The 21,752-nt window shown below is 38.3% G+C and overlaps 1 protein-coding gene across 4 annotated transcripts in view; it reads left to right on the plus strand.

Annotated features, from left to right (window-relative positions):
• Positions 1-449: 449 nt before the first annotated feature.
• The window catches only part of SPOCK3 (SPARC (osteonectin), cwcv and kazal like domains proteoglycan 3), a 130,945-nt gene continuing 109,642 nt past the window's right edge, over positions 450-21,752 (plus strand). For 3 of the 4 annotated variants that reach the window (XM_015819549.1, XM_015819550.1, XM_015819551.1), the window contains exon 1: positions 625-825. In XM_015819549.1, coding sequence (XP_015675035.1) covers positions 625-825 — 201 coding nt within the window. Of the gene's footprint in view, positions 471-615; positions 826-21,752 lie in introns of those variants that run through there. The other variant, XM_015819552.1, reaches the window with a different exon arrangement.

Consider the following 21,752-nt stretch of genomic DNA (forward strand, 5'->3'; position numbering starts at 1 on the left):
TCAAGCAGCCGAGCGGGCGGGGCGGAGGGCCTGCGAGGCGGCGGCGGCGGCCGGGAGGGCGCAAGCAGCGCCGGGCGCAAGCAGCGGCGAGTTGCAACAGCAGCATCTTCCAGAGGAGATACAATTGGCAACCGCGAGCTGCCTTCTCGGTTCGCTGGGGTCGGGAATCGGTGGCGGTGGAATTTTCAGCAAGGTGATGGACTGGCTGGTTCTCTGCCCTTTATTATTATTACTATTATTACTATTATTACTATTATTATTATTATTATTATTATTATTATTATTATTATTATTATTATTTATTATTATTTATTATTTATTATTATTTATTATTATTATTATTTCTTGGAGATAACTATTCTCCCCTTGAGAGAGGGGGGGTGGAAACCCCCAACTCTTCTGTCGGAGGAGAGACTCCTCGGAAGGGAATAATGCTTCGCCGTCTCCCGCCCCCCCCCCCCGTTTGCTTGGCTTTCTCTAGGCTAGCAGCGCGCCTTCCCCCCCACCCAGCCACCCACCCCCGACCCCCTCGCCTGCCCCCAACTCGCTTGGTTTGGGGGAGGGCCTCTGGCGGCGCCTAGGTTTTTGGGATAACCCCCCTCTTTTCGTTTCTCTCTGCCCCAGATGTTCAAGGTAGCCGCTTTGGCGTGCGTGTGGGCAGCCGCTTGGTGCAATCAAGCCGCGGCGGCGGTACCGATAGCTGCAGCGGCGACGGCAGCAGCCGGCGGCAGGTCAGACAGCGGGAATTTCCTGGACGATAAGCAATGGCTTACCACTATCTCCCAGTACGACAAGGAGGTCGGACAGTGGAACAAATTCCGAGACGTAAGTGTGAGCCGAGCTCGCCCTCCTGGCGCGTTTCCTGGGCGCTTTCTCCTGCTTTTGCCCTCCGGCCCCAAGGCTGCTTCCCTGGGTCCGGGCTTGCAGGCGCGATCGTCTTCCCGCCGGGCAGTTTTCCGGCTTCGAGCGGGGCTTCCCCCCCCCCCCCCCACCTTCGTCAATTCCTTCTGCGTTGCAGGCTGAGTTTATTTTTAGGACTGAAATTAGTCCTCAGGCGCCCGACCAACTTTTTTTTTTTTTCCAATTGGGGAGGCAAGCAGGGTTTGGCGGATTAAAAAAAGGAGGAGGGGGGGCAAAAGTTGGTCTTCTTTTGTATTTGTTTTACCTCGCCCTGAGTTCAAAAGCGCATCGTTTCCCCCACTCCCCCCCTTCCCATCTTTCTCTCGGTAATGGTATCGAGGAGGCGGGCATCGATCCTATGGCTTAATGGAACCTTTAAAGGAAAAAAAGGGGATGAAAAGAGAACAATGCTACTTTGGAGGAGTTCGGTGTCCATGAATGAATAAAACCCTTGATTGATGGCGGTGTGTTAAATAGCACTGAGGAAAGGGGGGGGCGGGGAGGGGAGGAAGGAGAGTAGTATTTACTATCTCTTTGCCTGCTTGTGAGAAACCGTGCTGTATAATAAAAGGCATATATGCATTTCTGAGGTCCAGGGAATGGAAACGATGCTGCAAAGCTTAACCTATGCTCTTTTGGTGAGATGTCTTTCTGCAAAGTGTGGGGATGGGGTGGGGTGGGGGGATGAAAAAAGAGTATTCAGCATCTCCATGCTACAAAAACATGACCACCAAGCAAAAAAATAGGCCATTCGTACAGTTTTCAGGGTGGGAAAAAAAGGAGGGTTTTTTTCCCTTCATTGGTCTAGGACAGTGGTTCTCAACCTTTTTAATGCCGCGACACCCAACCGGTTGTACGTCGAGGACTAAACCGGTCGTAAGTCGAGGACTAAACCGGTCGTAAGTCGAGGACTACCCAACCGGTCGTAAGTCGAGGACTTTCCCTGCCCGGGAGCGCCGCGCATGCGTGGTTCCGCCCCCTGCGCCGGCCAAGGCGTAGCTGGCAAGCAGCAGAGACGGAGCAGGCCGACCACCAGCTGGCCCAGCTCAAGGGAGGTAAGGCACCCGCTGGAAAAGGGGAAAAAAATAGCGGACAGCCTTGCTTGGCGACCCCTGTGAAATGGTCGATCGACCCCAAATGGGGTCGCGACCCATAGGTTGAGAACCGCTGGTCTAGGACAGGGGCAAGGGAACCTTGGCTCTTTTGTGACTTGTGGACTTCAATACCCAGAATTCCTGAACCAGCCATGCTGACTCAAGAATTCTGGGAGTTGAAATCCACAAGTTACAAAAGAGCCAAGGTTCCCTACCCCTGGTCTAGGAAGAGTGGATAGAAGAATACTTCAATCCCTTTTGATGGAAATGAGTTAAGGTTTTTGAGACTGCCCGTTTGTCATATTCCATCATGATATATATAATAATTGGTAACCGACAGTTTTCTACTGCCACAGGACTACGTGTGTTTAAATGTGGGTTGTAGTGTTCAGCCTCATGGAAAAAAGTAAGTCAAGTTGAAAGCTGCACCATGCATGCAGGCAACAGGGTTACAGCTGATGCTGAGCAGTCACTGTATCTTTTCTTTCCCATATCTTATTTGGCCTGTTTGTCAGGGTCAAAGCCAAGAAGTTCAGTCAGTGTGTAAAATGCTTCTCAATGAATGACAGAATTCAGATGGGATATAAAACTGTTGTGAATTGGAAAGCATCGTAAGCATGCATTTTCTATCTGCTTGCTTCATCTTTTTTTAATCAGGCATATTAAGTACACTGCATTGTATATTTTTAAAACGTTTAGACCAGTGCAGCTACTGAAAAGAAAAAGTGTTTTTCCATTTTTCTTTATACTAGATTAAAACTGGAATTAAATTAATGGTTTTTGAACCATTGAAATTCTTGCTTGAAGATTTATATTGAAGCCATAATTTAACTTGTGCAGCCTGAGCTATACATGTTTAATTGGAATAAATTCATTGAAATTTATGCCCATAGATGTTTGCATTGGATGTAGCCTCAGACTGAATACATCTTAGGAAGAAGATAATATTTATTGTAGTAACACTTTATTCTGACTGAAGTAACACTTTATTCTGACTGAATTGTATGCCCTGTGTTGTTTAGAAAATAGTTTTTTGGGGAAAGAATTGATGTTTCTATTTTTCTCTTTTAAAACTACCTGCCCAAAGCCCTATAATTGTCTTTATAGTTTTTTTCAAAGATGTACTTGGAGAATTAATTTGTTACTTGTATTATTTATATTTAATATGAATAATAATGATGCATTCACAAAAATGATTAATGTACTTTTTTGTCGAATAGCTTGAAGATGTACAGATTCCATATCCTAGTGCACACTGCTGGTAATTTCTGTCCTTGAGACACTAATATTTTCTTAAGAGAGTTTTATCACATTTCTTGAGCATCTCCATGGTTTTTCATTTGATGTTTCTGAATCCTCCAACCAGCACTTTGGTTTCTGCTCCATAGGATGTCCGGAGCTCAAGATAGCATCAATCCAGAATCTTTGGTTTGGGGAAAGTTCAACTGAGAGAAGTTTGCATTGGCTTTTGACAAATCCTGGTAGCTACAAAAATAGTGGAAGATATTATTCGATGAAAGAAAATATGAGAAAAGGGAACTGCTTGGTTCATGTGATGAGGATAAACCTAGGCAATAGCATGGCATCTCAAGTTTATAGTCATGGAAAATGATGTGCATTTTGTAGAAATTATTTTTCTAGCCATTTTTTTTAGTTGTTGCAGAATGTGAAATATTAATTGGAAACCTGATCTGCTACAGAGCATGTCCTTTACTCATTAATTTCTAGGTCTGTCACTTTGATTTTCTGCTTGCTACCAGGACACAGTGAATTCGTTGGAAAGTGCTTCTGAGGACCAAATTAGTAGATTGGTGTTTATTATCAGTGTTTTCCTTTATCTATTTTTTTTTAAAGATCTTCAAATGGATTTTGTAACTTAGTCTGTAATTTCCTGTTTGAGTGATATTTGAGTGCACTGATTGTTACCTCAGTCATCACAAACTTTGTGATAGTTTGCACTTCTATCCAGACAAAAATATCAAAATGGGATTTTAATCCATCGCTCTCTCTTAAAAAAAACAATACTGTTGTTCATAAATTACAGATGTTAGCAAACACTGATCTACCATGTTTTTACAGATAACTCACAAAGAATTGTTTGTACTTCTTAAGTTGCTAATACCTTGGCACTAAGCATTCTTATTCATGAAAAGAAATGATATGGTTAAGATAGCAAATTCCTTCAATAGTTTTATCAGTGTCTGGACAACAACCAAAGCTGAAGATAGTGAGTAAACATAATATGAAAACTCAGTTAAGATATTTTGTATTTTTGAAGTTACATGCTTTCCATGCTGTTTATTCTGAGCTGATGTTATTCTATGGAAGACCAAGACCCATTGGCCAAAGAAAGATTGGTGTGTATATAGACTTTAATAGCATATAAATGGTGAGCTAATCCTATTCAAAAGTTTTAGTTGTGAATGAGCATAAAGTCTGAAATCAAACACTGTCTAATTTACAATTGTTGGATGTTATAGTGGACAATTAGAATGAACCTGATGTTTTACCATATATGTAATAATTACTTTAGGGTAGGGGGTTTTTTTGCATTATGTCATGAGAATTATGTATTCATCCAGGTGCTAGGCTGTTTTGCTTCTAAATATGTGTGAAATCATATTTCTTCCATGATGATTGCTAATATCATAATAGGTAATCTTGGAGATATTTGATTTTTTAATTTTTTTATAAAAAGCACCGGAGGAAACTTCTTCCAACTTTTGTTAAATAATTCCTTTATCTGCTTAAATTATTTAATTGGAATTAAAACTATTAAAGCTGTGGTATTTACTATGCTTTTTACTTGAAATTAAACCCAGCTAATGTCAGTGGGGCATAAATGTGGTTTGGAATGGCTAATATGATACTCTATAAATATTTTTATAACCTTCTGTGACACAGTCATTCAGTACAGTTAGAATAACTGTCTTGGAAATGCATTAGGTCAATAAATGGGTAAACATTTATTCTAATGATATTAACATCTTCTGATAAACGCTCCAATCTATCAATTATATAAACAAATGTACCAGAGTATTTTACTATTATATTAACCTATAACGAATTGATTGTTTGATTATGTGCTATCAAGTTGGTGTCAATTCTAAGTGACTAGGTTTCCTCTTTGATGATCTGTCCCTAACCTTTGTTTTTCAACAGATATAGTTTGAAATTTTCAGACGGATGGAAAATAATCAATTATACTTGTTTAATTTCTCATTATCATGCAGCTGTTAAAGTCATTGAGCGCACATCAGAAAAAAAATAGAGTCTTATTCTAATCTGGATTTATTGCAAATCTTGTATTTTAAAAAAAGGGATTAAGTAGGAAAATATGATTGAGCTTTGGAACAATAAGAAGTGGTGATGTCAGTGTGACTAATTCAGCCTTTCTACCACTTTGTGGCTTGCAGGTGTGTTCTGTTCTGCTTCAACACTTGGCCCTTTCTGGTTGTACATAATGACCTTAGCAATGTAAAATTTCTGGGGTGCCTCCAGTGGGGGAGACTGCACTAACTTAAAAGGGTTATTTTGAAATGATTTAAATTCTGCTTCTAATAGCTGTTATATTTTTCCTGTTGTATCCTGAATATGTAGTTTAACTTTATTCAAGTGCAGTGATTGTTTAGGTTTTCTTACATAGTGGTAAACTGCATTTCAAGCATGGTTTTTGTAAAATAAAGGGAAAGCCTTTGAGGAGTACTTCTAATGTGAAAAGCAGTATTTAAAGGCTTAACTCAGGAGTTAACTGACAAGATTGATTTATGTTTCACATAATGACCCCGACTTCTGGCTCATTGACTCGGCTTTCCAAAAGTGATTTAGAACACAATAGAAGAGAATTGAGAGCAGTTCAGTAATAATTATTCATAACCTTAACTTATTTAAGATGTGTTGTAACTTCTCCTGGTTTACTTATTAGATTGGCATTGGGTTTCCTAGGTGAATAATTAATATTATCTCCACTAAAACAAGTTCATTCCAAAGAATATTGTGTAAAACCCGTTTGAATGCTTATTTTCACTTGTATGGAAGTAATTTAATGCTCTGTCATAAAACCTGTTTTACAGAGAAATAGAGGAAAATATAGGATTTAAAGAACATATTTTGTAGGGCTGTACAAACTTTTAAGGAGTGTTGCTTTCTTGAGAAAAGTTGGAGCAAGGCATCTCTTTAAAGCGGGTCTGCAACCTTGACAACTTTACTTGTGGACTTCAGCTCCCGTAGCTGGTTGAGGAATTCTGGGAGCTGAAGTCCACAAGTCTTAAAGTTGTCAAGGTTGCAGACTCCTGCTTTAAAAATAAAACATTATGGGATAAATGTTGTCCTTTTGCTTCTTCGGTAACAGTGGTTATCAGGATTTTTTGCTTTGTGTCTTCTGCAGTCACGACATAACCTAAGACTGAAAATCAGGCTTGTCAGATACTATATTTTTTCTATCCTGCTCTATGGAGTAGAGAGTTGGTCTCTGACAGAAGGCCACCTGAAGAGACTAGAAGCATTTGAAATGTGGATTTACAGACGGCTGTTACGTATAAGCTGGGTTGACAAGATCAGAAATAATGAGGTGATCATCAAAACAATTAAAAAATGAAAATTAGAATATTTCGGACATGTGATGCGACACACAGAAAAATATGGCATACTCAATTTAATCCTCCAGGGAAAGATTGAAGGCAAACGAGGTCCAAGCAGAAGAAGAACATCATGGCTTCAAAATCTAAGGGACTGGTTTGGACAAAACTCAGCAGCAGTTTTTCGTGCGGGCTGCTGATAAAAACAGGATCGCCAACATGATCTCCAACGTCCGATAACGGATATGGCACAACAAGAAGAAGAAGTACCCGATTGTTCCTCAAGGTGTCCTTTAACTCTTGCAAAACTTGGAAGACTCAACTTTCTCAAGAGCTGAAGAATGTTATGAAAAAACTGCTATGTTCTTTTTTTCTCAGAGTCCTGCATCTTTCACAAAAGCAAATGAGATTTCTCTTTAAGCATAGCATGTATACAGATATTTCTTTCATCATTTGTAAATATGGACATGATAAGAAACAATATGGAGTTTTTGGGGAATAAAACAAAGCAAATCTAAGCTTCACACAGGATTAATACTGATTTAGATTAGATTTTAATATTTAACTATGTCAGCTGGCAAAGAGCCTCTTTCTTCCCTCCTGGTATCATCACTTAGTATACCATCATAGTTAGCGTACTAAGTGATAGTATGCTAAATCGCTTGTTCATGAATAAGTACCGTTGACTGAATTTGTGCCCCACAGTAATCCATAAATCATAGTTTATAAATCCCAATGTTTATTTTCGACGTCACATGTCTGAACCCACCAACTGCCAGTATGACTTAATATAATGTATGCAAACTCATAGAAAGCATACGAAACTATAATCCAATTAACAGTAGAAAAGTAGAACTATGTACTGTAAGTATTTCACTTGATAGTAATTTGTTTGCTTAAAATTGTCCTCTCTGAATGCTTCGCTCTTAATCATCATGCATGCCACACATACCTTTGAATAGAAAACCATCAAATGAAATTTCAGAGGGGCAAAAATCTCTAACTGAAAGGGTAAAATGCTTCATCTTCAGATACTTAGGCATATATATGGCTGCTTTAGAGTAAAAATCCCATGTAACTTCTTCCCCCCCCCCTTTCATTCAATTATATTTGATTCTTGGAGACTGCCTGGACAATTAGTTCTGAACTTTTTTTTAGTGTGCTGCTCATTGAACCCCTTTTTTCTTTCTAACTTAATTTTTTTTAACAATAAGCAATATTCTAATAAAGTCTTTCATATGCTTAAATCATGCTTGAGGAACAATTTACAACCCACTAGCAGACAAAAAAAATCATTATACAGATCGTCTTTTATGGTTAACACGATTATTACCAGTATCCCCTGTCTTAACAATGCCTTCTAACTGCTCATCTCATGTCCATAGTCTTAATCAGATATTGTTTACCTTTTGATTTATAAACTGAGTGAATTCCTATTTGTTGTTGTAAGTGATAGAAAGTTTGGAAAAGACAGATCATGTAATGTTGACACCAACCATGTTCACATGGGTTTCTTAAAGCCCTCCCCCCCAACACTTTTTTCACAATTGTTTTGGGAATCCTTCTTTCTTCTACAGGACCATGCTAACTATGAAGCTTAATAGCATGTGGAAATGTTTATCACTTTTCCCATGACCCTCCACTTCCACAAAACCAATATTTATGTTGGCCAAAAAGCCCAAACTTTGTTTTATATAAAACTTCTATTGCCAATTGTTCAGCAAAACTGAACAAGTATGGCATTATTGTAAGAGTGGTTTTAAGTTTAAAGAAAGCTTCTCTAAGGAGACACTGCTAGAAACACAAAATTTCATTGACTTTATGATTTCCCTTCCAGTACGTTGTCCATGGGGTCGGACACGACTTCGCAACTAACAACAACAACAACAACAACAACAATGTTGATCAGGTCAACAAATAAAACACCATTGCCATGATAAACGAAAGAGAAGTAATACTATGAGATGGCAATAAAATAATCAGCAGAAATATACAACTATAAATGTTTACTTACAATAAAATATAATTAACCCCCAGATCAATGGACATTCCATTCTTTATGCTGCTTTAGACTTATGAGGCTTGAACATTAGAAAATCTAGAAGGCTGGTTTGGAGGGAGAAGATAATGCATTTAAAATCTGGGATTTTTAGAAAATTCTTCCATATAAGTGTTTATTTGTAGACAAATAAAACTGTGTTTTTCTGGACAACACTGAATAAAAGGAAAATGTTTTTGTTAAGCTGCTACCCTAAGCCAGGGCTTTTCAATCTTTTCACCCATTGTACCACTTTTAGGATATGGCAATATCCGAGTACCACCAGTCACCTAGCAAGGTGTCAAAAACTTGATGACCCCCCAAAAAGGAAAAAAGTGATAAAGTACAGGTAGTCGTCGACTTACAACAGTTCGCTTAGTGACTGTTCAAAGTTACAATGGCACTGAAAAAAGTGCCCCCCAAGGCACAGCCGAGCAAGACGCCTGCCCACCCGGCGGCGCTCTTCCTCCTGTCCGAGGTTTTCATTGTTGTGAGCATTTCTGTTGAGGATTGGCAGCAGGGGTGGGGTGGGGGTGTTTGGTTTTTATTCCCCCCATCTGCTGGGTGGTTACAGCAGGTTTTGGTCACTTCACATGACCCTGGGACACTGTGACTGTCATAAATATGAATCAGTTGCCAAGCATCTGAATGTAAATCACAAGACCCTAGAGATGCTGCAACATTCTAGCTGATCGGCGCTTCTTCTGGGCTCAGCAGAAGTGCCAGGATCAGTGCCGAGATCCAGTTGGAGCCTGGCACTGATCCTGGTGCTTCCACTGAGCCCTGACAGCCCTGCAGCTCCAGCCATCTCTTGCTCAGGCTTGTGCGGTGCTGCCACCAGTTCAGCTCATTCCCCTCCCCCGCTACCACTTTTCTAGGATGGTCGCGTACCACCTGCCAGGTGCCAATGTACCACAGGTGGTATCTGTACCACTGGTTGAAAAGCCCTGCCCTAAGCAACTCAGAGTGTTACTTTTTTTCACTCTAGAATGGTTTCCAGGCTAATGGAGGTAATTTTTTTTAAAATATCCCTCCATCAGCTATCTTCTCCAATGTAGATTCCAAAGGGGTTTCTTTATTATTCCAAATGGCCTCTGATGGAAGAAAATTCTCTGAGTTTTGAGTAGGGATTTTAAAACATGCACTGCTCCAGTATCTCTTATATAGCTCCCAGGGTAATATATTGTTTGTTGTTGTTGTAACATGCAAATTGTAAAATGCCACAATATTTGACTGCTTTGCGAATGACAGATCCATTTTTAAAATTCTAGTCACAGTTTATTATATTCTTGTAGAGTTCTTTAAAGTAATCATTCTTAGTTTATTTCTCCTCTGAACTACAGTTGTAGCTGCTAACATTCTCAGTTGTGTCACTTTCCTGTAATTGCCTACAGGCTAAAGAAATCATGTATATTCTAAAAGGAACCATAAGATCAAAAATTCTTTTAGCGTTCTTGATGACTCTTTTGATTCTATGATTGGAGATGACAAAATGAACAGCGGTGGTAACCAAGCCTGCTGTTTTCTGGCAGGGCAGCTCTATCTATAGACTCTTTTCTTCTCTTCAGAAACAAATTGGAGGAGAATGCCCTCTTTCCATCAGTGCCTGCCAAGCAGATACAGACTTGTGAAATACTAAAACTCAGCTTTTCTTGGCAGAGTTTTTCAAACGCTTTGTGCTTTTGACACGTAATATAAAATTCCCAGTTTATTCATCAGTAGTGCTGTTTCTAAGTTGATAAACAGAGAAGAGATTCTGTAAAATGTAAAACAAGTAGTATGTTTTAAAGCATTCCCATTCCATGTGTTTATCTATAAATGTTATCATTTTGATAAATAATTGGAGTCTTGTAGAATACTTTATCAAGAATTCCAAGTTTTAATGATTCTTAAACTAATTTAATTTGGTGTCACGAGACTGAATGGTAATTTCTAGGTTGGACTATTTAAAAAGCAAGTTAGAAAATATGTTGCTTAGTGATAATTATTCATGGATAGTGTTCGGCTGAGAGAAGCTGGCTAAACTGCTGGATATTTTAAAGATAGAAAAGTATTAATATGCTATTCTGTAAATTGGCCTTGTAAGCTCAGGTAAAGCAGATAACTGTTTTATTTTACCCTTTATTATCTTTCTGTAAATCCATAATCTTCCTTAAAGTTGCCATAGGTTATTTAGTGGATATGGCTGTACATCATTAATTTGTCTTATGTCTTTACTCTTATTGGAATTGACTTTTGCCATCTGTGCCTAATAAACAACAGCCACTATAAATAGCTTTGTAATGGGTAATAGCAGCAGAGTATGTGGTTTTTTTTGTATGAAATATATTACAACTCCAAATGTAATATGGCTTCAATACTTAGATTCATAAGAATTATCTTTTTTCTTTTCTGTTTTAAATATTAATATCTGAATTGAAAGTATATTATTTATTCTTTGTTTGCTTGACTGGTAATATTAGATTGAGAAAGCCTGATAATGGTAACTACAGAATGGAAATGCACTCAAACAGATATTGAATTAAGGAAATCAGCTTTGTGCATCAAATATTGTCATGAAAATAATTCAATATTGTCATGAAAATAATTCAAGTTGCCAGAATTATTTTTTAGAATTGAGTAATTTGCATGGAAAGGGCCTTTTTCATGAATAAATGTTCTTGATAGGGTCCATGATATGAAAAAAAATATTCTTCCACTAACTTCTCCCTGCATTCCACATAAGGGCTGTGCATGCAACATTTATGTAGTCTATATTCACATTCATCTCAGGTTTTACAGTAAGCCCAGATCTTGATCCATGCAATAAAGCAGAATCGCTACAAAACAGAGGCTGCCATTTATGATGACTGATGGAGCGAGTGAACCCGTCACTCAAATAATGTTAAACTAGAGCACTTTTTTTCAATTGGTTTCCTGTAAAAGCACATATAAAATTCAGAGATTTTGGTGTCTTAAGGCTTTTAAAAAGAAAAGAAAGAATTGGGAGATTTGAACATGCTAGAGTGAACACTTAGGGCTTTGTCTAGTGGTGGGATTCAAATATGTGAACAACCGGTTCTCTGTGTGGATGCCACTTCCAGAAGGCCATTCTGGGCCTGGGCAACAAAAAATTAGCTACCAGTTCTGCCGAACAGGTGCGAACTGGCTGAATCCCACCACTGGCTTTATCAAGTGATTCAGTTACAGAGGATCCTACAGAAAATGGATTCATTTTTCAGTCAAGTTTCAAGTCCAGTCATGGTATACAAATAGCATTGGTGGCTGGTGTTGACTTTTATCAGTGTCTATATATCAGTGTACTTCTCTTGGTCCTATTACAGGAAATCCTCGACCATTTAATGGTCATTTAATGGTTCATTTAATGACCATTCAAAGTTACAACGGCATTGAAAAACATGACTTATGATCGTTTTTCACAGTTATGACTGTTTTAAGCATCCTCATGGTCACATGATCAAAATTCAGATGATTCATATTTATGACAGTTGCAATGACCACCTTTCTTGACATTCTGACAAGCAAAGTCAAAGGGGAAACTAGTTTAGCTTAACAACCATATTACTATCAACTGCAGTAATTCATTTACCAATTGTGGCAAGAAATGGGGCAAAACTTTAAATTGTCTCACTTAGCAAGGGAAATTTTTGGCTCAATGGTGGTCGAGGACTATCTGTATATCTCTCTGTGTAGGAGAGAACATTTTCATCTTTGATAAAATTTTTGAGTTAAGCTGTAGATCGTGTACTATTTCCTTCATTTATTTGTTTACAAATTCTTATATTTATAGAAGAGAATATTTTGAATCATGAAGTTGGAACAGGTTTGCATCTTCTGATTTATATGGGAGGCCAGGAATTCAGTTGATGCAGTGTAACAGCCTCTATTAATGAATGTAATTTTACTATTGCACTAATAAACCTTTAGGATGAACAGTTGCTTAATGGTTGGTATATTTTGCAAGCTGAAATTAATGATCTTCATTATCCAGTAGCTAACATAATTTGGTTTCCTCATTGATTCTTAAATATGATGTATTTTGAAAATTAAAGGAACACACTAGGCTCTTTCAGCTTCCTAACTAAAGGGGCCAGCAGTGCTACTTTCCCATAAGACACAATAAATAATGACAAAAAAAGAATTACAGTTTTGTCATTTAGAAGAAGATGTATCATGTGTCTTAGCTAAGGAAGCTACGTTGTGTGATAAATTGATCAGTGGAACATTCTAATTCTATTTAATTCAAAGAATACTAAGACAATCATTGTACAATTTAATCTGTTATATATTTTACTGGTAGATGTGTGAGACATGTTTTGGAGATGGACAATATATGTGTATTAGAAAGAATCAAAACTCTTAATACTTTTCAAATTATGCTTAATTGTGATGAAGAGTTAATCAATATACTGTACCTCTGAATTACAATTTATTCTTTATCAGGTTTTTAAAAACTACTTGTTTGAAAGGCATAGCCAGCTAAATATAGGCTGTGGCCACAACATTTTCTTTTGCTCTCACTCCTGCTGTACAGAAGCATCTTGGAATATATTTATCTGTTGACTATGTACTGCTCTGCAGTTAGTTGAATGACTATAACTTCATGTGACTTTACCGAAGGGATGTTTTAGAGAGGTACTGTACAATCTTTGGAAAAACAGCTTCATATAGTATGTTTAAAAGGGTTTTTTTTAACATAGCAGATCTGCGTCATACGTGTCAGAAAATTTTGAACCTTCGTTGATACTGAACATAGAATAGAGTTGGAAGGGCTCTTGCAGGTCTTCTAGTCCAGCCCCCTGAAGGAGACCCTATACCCTATAATTATTATTCAGTCCTTTTTGAATGCCTCCAGTGATGAAGCACCCATAATTTCTGAAGACAAGCTATTCCATTGGTAGATTCCTCTCACCATTAGGAAATTTCTCCTTAGTTCTAGATTGCTTCTCTCCTTGGTTAGTTTCCATCCATTGCTTTTCGTCTTGCCTTTTGGTGCTTCGGAAAATAATTTGACCCCCCTCATCTTTGTAGGAGCCCCTCAAATATTGGAACACTGCTATTATATCTCACTTAGTCCTTCTTTTCATTTGACTAGACATACTCAATTCTTGTAACCATTGTTCATATGTTTTAGTTTCCAGTCCCCTAATCATTCTTGTTGCTCTTCTCTGTACTCTTTTTCAGAATCTCAATATCTTTTTAATATTGTGTGACCAGAACTGGACACAGTATTCCAGATGTGGTCTTACTAAGGCTTTGTAAAGCGGTACTATAATATTGTTTTTGTTCTAATCTCTAATTGATTGTGTCTTCCTTTTCTGTACTTCTTATGTCTCATGTACAATAAAACTCAATGAAATTGTACCCTTGCTGAGATGACAAAAAGGAACATAAGACATTGAGGTTTGAAAAGCAGTTGACACAAGCAATGTAGAGTTAAGGTGCAGGGCAAAGATGGAGGGTTCAAGGAAAGGTTAGTAGTGTATCTTTCATCTGTTAGTAAGTATTCTGCACTTACTTTGATCAAACAACAGGGTCTAAAATCCATGAAGTAACTTATCATACGATTTTCTTTTTATATCATGTTTGTCTAAAATTTCTTAATTGTGAATAAAGCTGAACCCCACTCTGCCATTGTTACTAGTGAAATGTTCTATTATTTTAGGAAGATTAACTGAAACAACAGCATCCTTGTCTGTGTAGATTAGGCCTTTATATAAAGCAGGGGTCCTCAAACTTTTAAAACAGGGCCAGTTTATTGTCCCTCAGACTGTTGGGGGGGCTGGGCTATAGTTTGAAAAAAAATAATGATTATAGAACAATGTAAAATCAAGCATAAAATGAAAAAATGAGACAAGAAAAATGAATTGGTTAATTATTTGAATGAGTTTTTAAGTGAAGAAAATATATATTTCCAGTGAATCCATACATGTTTTGTTTGGGAATGCAACTGCTGGTTTTTCTGCAAATAGTTTTTGCGTTGTGGGAAGATGGCAGAAGTTTTCCTCCCTCACATGTTTAATGAGTATGTCCAATTTTACTTCAAATGCTTTCTCACGTGAATGCATATCACAGATGAGCTTCCCCTTTCCTTGAAGTGGCACATTGAAACTGTTGAGTAGCTCTGTTACATCTGTCAGAAAGGCAAGGTGCCATTTCCATTCAGCATTTCTTGCAGATGCCTCATGACCCAAACTAGGTAACATCAGCAATGCCAGAAGAGAGGGGGTTTGTGGAATGGAGGAGGAGAAGAGAGAAGGAGGGTGGCTGTGGAGACCTTGGTGCTCTCTGAGCTGGGTGGCTTTCTTGCTGAAGTCTCATGACCCAAACAAGGTAACATCATCAGTTCACATATTATCCCACTTTGGTTCCCGAAAAAGTCTGCAAGAAAACCACAATCCTCAGAGACCCCCCCCCACAAGGACCTTTATTTTAACCCTGAGCCAGAAATATTCTCCTTGATTGGCATTCTGGACCTTTCATCGCCTCAGCTCCACATAACCCCTCGCAATCCCAAAATAACCTTCCAGGAGCAAATTCTCCTTTTTTCTTGCTCACTCCAGCTGCGCCTCACAAATACCTCGCCCTTCACCCACTCCCCTCAGACCCCTAACCGGGGCCCCACTCCAGCAGCCCTACTCCGACCCTCATTGGGGTAAAGCCCATTCACTCGGAGCCATCGCCCTTGCTGGTGTGACTGGGTCCCTCCGCAATGTTGGGGGTGATGTTGAGGGCCAGCAGCACCAGTTTCCTCTTGGCCGGCATGACGGTGGCGGCAGCAGTGGCGGAGGCTGGGGCTGAGGGACGCTTCAGAAGAAGCAGCAGCAGTGGTGTCATCATCACCTGGCTTGGCTGTCCTAAATGAGGCCAAGGCTGCAAGTGAAACCTAAACCTCTCAGCCTGGTCATGAGGTAAAAACACGAAGAAATGAGAGGAGGAGAGGAAGGGGGTGTGGCCAAAATGTGAGTGTGCACTTGGACGCGCGAGGGAGAAACTGGGAAACAAACATCTCCTCCCACCTACTTGCCATCCCGCCATTGGCTGGGGCTCTCGCCACCATCTACTCAACCTCTCTTCACGATTGGATGGCTTGAGTGTGTAGTACTAGTATCAAAAATATTAGATCCATACAGTAATTGTATTACAGGAAAAAGTTTGAATTTAAATTTTAAGGCAAAAAACATAAATAATTTATGTAAAGGAAATAATTTGGCATAGCTGATAAATTAAAGGAAAAAAAAACTTTCCATATAAACTTTCTCATTGCAAAAGGAGAGGTTGTGATTTGCGTCCCCAATATGGCTGCTGACTAGTTGGAAGATTTTTCTCTCCTGCTGACAATCTTCTGATTTTGCTGCTGTAGGCCCACCCAAAGGAGGGAATCTTGAAGATTGCAGTTCCCTTTGGGAGCAGCGGAATGTCACTGGTCTTTTAGCCATCTTTTCCTCTCAGTAAACAATTCTCATAAGCAAGCCTGGGTTTTAACTTCATTTTTTGAAGTCTTTGTTTTGCTTTGCTTTTTAAAAAAATCTTTAAAAGTTAACTGCTAGTTGAATGCTAGTTGAATTTCTATCCCCCTGCTGGATTTTATCTGCTCTTTTTGCTTTTTTCCTTTGATTTGTTTCGCTGTTTTCATTTGATTTTTCTGTAAGGAAAATCACAGTGTGTTCCTGGATAGTGAAAGTGCTTTATTTTATTTTCATTTTTCTTAGACATTCACTACAGGGATTTTGTATTTTATCAATCTGAAAAAGTTTGGAACTTATTTTTCTCAATCTTTCTTTTAATTTTCGATTGACATATCCAGAAAATGTCTTTTCTGTTCCTCTTGTCTATTTTCTTATTTTGCTTTGAAGAACTCTCGTATCTACTACATAAAGCAACAATATAATCAGATTACAGACAAGGGAATGAAGCTGACTCTTAAAAATAGACTGTTTGGTATCATGTAATTCCTAGCTGAAAGCTTTTAAAGTTTGATGAATTGGTAAAGGCTTCAATGAAAATATTTAGAGACAAGTAGCTGTATAAACCCACAAATGGAATGTGATTTGAAAGCAGTAGATTCAATGGACCTTACAGACTTACAACTAACTGAGTTGACTCCATACACCTCCCTGAAGTTCAAACCTGCACTCTTATATCACTGCAGAAAACTGAGTGGATAAGTGATAAATTAATCTTCTTTAGGTGGATTTAAGGTGATTGTGGAATGGATTTATCACACTTAACTGGCAAATAATTTAATCTGGACAATTTTAGGGGAAGATAGATTGGCTTTGCAGATTGGACTTGTATGTAATCAGACAACAATTGATAAGAGATGGTATTAAGAAATAAATGTGGATATTTGATCCAGGATGAATTAGTGTTGTAAGAATGAGATAGGAAAGTAGTTATTTCTATTATTTCCCACTGTCCCAGTTTCTACTTTGTCACATGTAAGTACAAATTAGTACTTGAATTAGAAACAACTAGAAAATTTCAGGACTGTTCTGTAGAATGAGAAATTGAAAATAATATTCCCAAGTAAAGGAGTGCTAGATCATTTCCGTATTCTTGCCAAGAAAATTCTGCATATAGTCATCGGGATTTAAAATTAAGTTGGCCTGACATCAACACTTTACCTGATATCTTGGTAGAATATTGATATATTTGATTTTTAAGTACATAGGGAGATTTAAGAAACTGAATGAAAACACATCTTAGTGACAGATGCAAGCAATCAGAACCACTCGTGAACAGAATTTTATTGTTGATTACTTATATTACAAAAACCTTGCCAGACTCTCTGCTTTCCCTTGGGAAATGTCAGGTATAGACATAAGGATTTGACCTCAGATGTTTCTTCCTCCAGAACAAACTCTAAACTGGAATGTCTCTTTACTCATCCCTAGAGAGGCTCCCCCCCCTTTCAGCCGGTAGTTCCACTTGCCTTTATTTGAACTCTTTCAATTGATTTGAAAATATTTTAGTAATACAGTAAGAAATAAACATAAGTTTCTAATACTTTGCTACTTGTGGAAACAAGATCAAAAACACAGAATATTGTGCAATGCAATTTTAAACTTTAATAATATTTATTGAAAAGATAGAGTCTCCCTCTATGTCTATTCTTTCTAAGAATATCACTCTAATCACCCTTTTGCTGTTTATTATCCCTCCAAAAGAATTTTTGTAAGTCCTTAAACTTGTACATACAACTTCTTTTGTTAAGGATTGAAGGAAACTTAACCTAGTGAATGTCATAAAACTTGCTGTTCCAAAGGTTCTTAATATGACCACTAAAAATGGTCATTCCAAAAGTTATTAAGAAATGGGCTTGGCTGAGCTTTATGGCCATGTAGTCTGCATCACAACTATGAGCTTAGTGGGAATCCCTTGACTTTCAGCTGCTTGACTTCTACCTATCCTCAAAAACCGTGGTTCCTATAGCCCACTTACAAGAAGGTTTTTGTTTTAAAAACAGCAGTTTTAAAATCATAGCTGTCATTCTGCAACAATATTATATCATAGGTACACCTATAATCAAGTAAAAATCTAGTGTTGTATTTTACCTCTAATACTTTACTTTTCTTTAAATAATATGGTTGAAGCTTGATGTGTTTCATGCAACATGGAAATATAAAGTAACGTATAAAAAGTATACTTTTTGATAATTAATACAATTGAGTCAGCAGAAGCTTACTCATAAAGTTAAAATATCAATTACATCTTTTCTTTTTAAATATTATTTAAATATTAAAACATTATTTAGCCAGGCAAGACAAATTTGTTGCCACAGATACCTAATTATAACAAAACTACGCATATAAATACTCTATCTAAGCCTAAAATTGATATTAGAGATATTAATCACTGTACATGAACTAAACATGCCAATATTGCAATTTTGCTCCCTCAGTTTTTGCTTTTTTAAAATTCTAGAAACCCAGTTTCCGGGGAAAATCATCCATTGAGGACAGTGGGTTCACTTAAGGATTGTGGCATTTGCTTAATGACCATTTCAAACAATGGTGTAAATTTGGGTTTAGTCACATGATCAACTTAATGACTGGCATGACTTATGATTGTAATTTCTCAATTACTGTCATAAATTAAGGACTACCTGTATGGTAACACTGTTCTACATATTTCATATGGTATTTTTGGATGCTGCTGCGGCTGCTTTTGTTACATTTTTATGTAACATTTACTCATTTGGAATAGTTAAGAACTGGGGCTGATTTGACAAGAATTCTGGTGTTTTCCCTTTCCAACCCAAGTGGCAGGAAGGATAGTAAATACTTCTGCTCATCTTTTGCAATAGTGTTAAATCTTTTTTCAGCTAATAGGCTGATGGCTTGTAGGACTGCTGAAGCATCACCCACGCTTCTCTTTCCAACCAGCTGTCAACCAAGGTATTTTTGGACAGAGGTTTGCCAATAGAATGGTAAATGGTTTATCATTCTTCCCCTTTCAAAAAACAAGTAGACCTGTGTATGGAAAAACTCAAAATGACTAGTTACAAGTGCAGACCAAATCTGACCAGAAACCTGTCACTCAAGCAACTTCAAAGATGCCTACAATCTCCATTCAAGTCACCTCAAATATACACTCACCTAAATAATTTAAATGTAGCGATAAGTTCTGATTTGTTTTTCCATAGACCACTGATTCTAGGTAGAAGAGAAACAAACTCAGGTCTTGAAATGGGTGGCAGAACAAAGGGTATAATTCACTTCTGTCCTCTTGTCTCTCTTGCCATAGATGTTCAGGAGAATGTCCCTTTTACAGCTACTTCATCAATCCAATAGACCAGGGCTTTTCAACCAATGGTACGGGTACCACCTGTGGTACATTGGCACCTGGCAGGTGATACGCAACCATCCTAGAAAAGTGGTCGCGGGGGAGGGGAATGAGCTGAACTGGTGGCAGCACCGCACAAGCCTGAGCGAGAGATGGCTGGAGCTGCAGGGCTGTCAGGGCTCAGCGGAAGCACCAGGATCAGAGCCAGGCTCCAGCTGGAGCTTGGCACTGATCCTGGTGCTTCTGAACCCAGAAGAAGTGCCAATCAGCTGGAATGTTGCAGCATCTCCAGGGTCTTGTGATTTACATTCAGATGCTTGGCAACTGATTCATATTTATGATGGTCACAATGTCCCAGGGTCATGTGAAGTGACCAAAACCTGCTGCAACCACCCAGCAGATGGGGGGAATAAAAACCAAACACCCCCCCACCCCACCCCCGCTGCCAATCCTCAACAGAAATGCTCACAACAATGAAAACCTCAGGCAGGAGGAAGAGTGCGGCCGGGCGGGCAGGCGTCTTGCTTGGCTGGGGCTTGGGGGGCCCTTTTTTCAGTGCCATTGTAACTTCGAACAGTCACTAAGCGAACTATTGTAAGTCGAGGACTACCTGTACTTCATCACTTTTCCTTTTTGGGGGGCGGTCATCAAGTTTTTGACACCTTGCTAGGTGACTGGTGGTACTCGGATATTGCCATATCCTAAAAGTGGTACAATGGGTGAAAAGATTGAAAAGCCCTGCAATAGATTGATCATTGGATGGAGATCTAATAGTAGAAGAGTGGCAGATCTGCTCTTTCCCAATCTATCTTTGGACTTTGAGCACTTCTTCTTTTCCTACCCTGCCACTTCTTATGTAGACAGAACCTGTTCTTCTTTATGACCAAGGCAGGATAGGATTTGGAAGTGCAGTCAGCAACTCTCCAAACTGACATACTTATGTCACTTGACACGCTGGATCACAGCACTTTTCTGTTGCAGGGCAGATCAGCCCTTAGATAATTATAAGGAAATTGTTAGCAATAGCTGAGGACTGATGGAATAGTCCCGACTAACATGGAATAAGTCTGAATGAGAGGAGGGCGAGAAACTTTCAGAAGTCTTCCTGTTTAATCCAACAACACTTGAACAATCAGCTGAAAGTCTGTGAATTTATATTAAATGTACATTTAATATCTTTTTTTAAATATCTTTTTTTAAATATCTTTTTTTAATTAATTTTAAATTTGTATTGTTATTTATGTATTTTAATTGATTGTCAGCCGCCCTGAGTCCTACGAGGAGAAGGGCGGGATATAAATCCAAATAATAAATAAATAATAAAATAAATAAATTTAATAATTTAGATTAAACATTTTTCGAGCATTTTGTTTTATTTAACTAATTTAACCTCTTGGGGATATTTATACTGTTTCCAAGGGCTTCCTACATAGACAGTAACTGGTTAAATTTTGCTTTGTTTTGTGAAGGTTGCTCTGTTACCCACCTGTGATAGTTTTGCAGAAATCAATTAAATGGAAAGATATAAATAAATCCTGAAATAACTGAAATAGAAACTGAAATCACCCAATTATTTATTAGAAAAAATAATTATTCTAATTATAGATTTATTGGAAAAAAGTTTGAAGTGATAATTGAAGAATTGTGGCCAATAATTTTGCTTTCAAACGGAGAACATATTTGTAGGCAACTCCAGGTCATTCGATTCTGATTTTCTTTCTCTTGCAGCTTCTGCACCTTCACTTATTGTGGAAGATGCCAATTTTTATTGAGAAGGTGGAAGAACTAGGCCTCTGGGTTTTGTGTAACAATTTTGTGTAACAATTACTAGCCATTGTATTATAAAATTCTGTCTTACATTTTCAGGGATTGTTGTCCCAGAAGCACTGCCTGATGTCTTCCAATTCTAGTACTAGATAGAATTTAAAGCATCAAGAACCATACATTTGCCTAGCAGCTAGATTTGGACCCATTCTGGATGACTCTATATGACCTAATTTTATTTCTGTTCCTTTTACTTAATATTATTTAATGAGGCAATATATTCATTGTGGTTCAAATTTCTGGCAAAACAGGTAATCTACATATTAACATGACAGATTATACTGGAATGTGGCTATGGTGCATATTTAAGTAAAAGTTACTTGAACTAAATCGACGATACGCAGCTGTACATTTCCACCCCGGGCCACCCCAACGATGCCCTTGACGTGATGGCCCGTTGCCTGGAGGCCGTACGGGTCTGGATGGGGAGAAACAGACTCAGGCTCAACCCTTCCAAGACCGAGTGGCTGTGGTTGCCGGCGCCTCGGCATAGTCAGCTGACGCCATCGCTGACTATAGGGGGCGAAATTT

This window comes from Protobothrops mucrosquamatus, unplaced genomic scaffold (genome assembly GCF_001527695.2).
Source record: "Protobothrops mucrosquamatus isolate PMUCROS unplaced genomic scaffold, P.Mucros_1.0 scaffold945, whole genome shotgun sequence".
NCBI classification, from domain to species: domain Eukaryota; kingdom Metazoa; phylum Chordata; class Lepidosauria; order Squamata; family Viperidae; genus Protobothrops; species Protobothrops mucrosquamatus.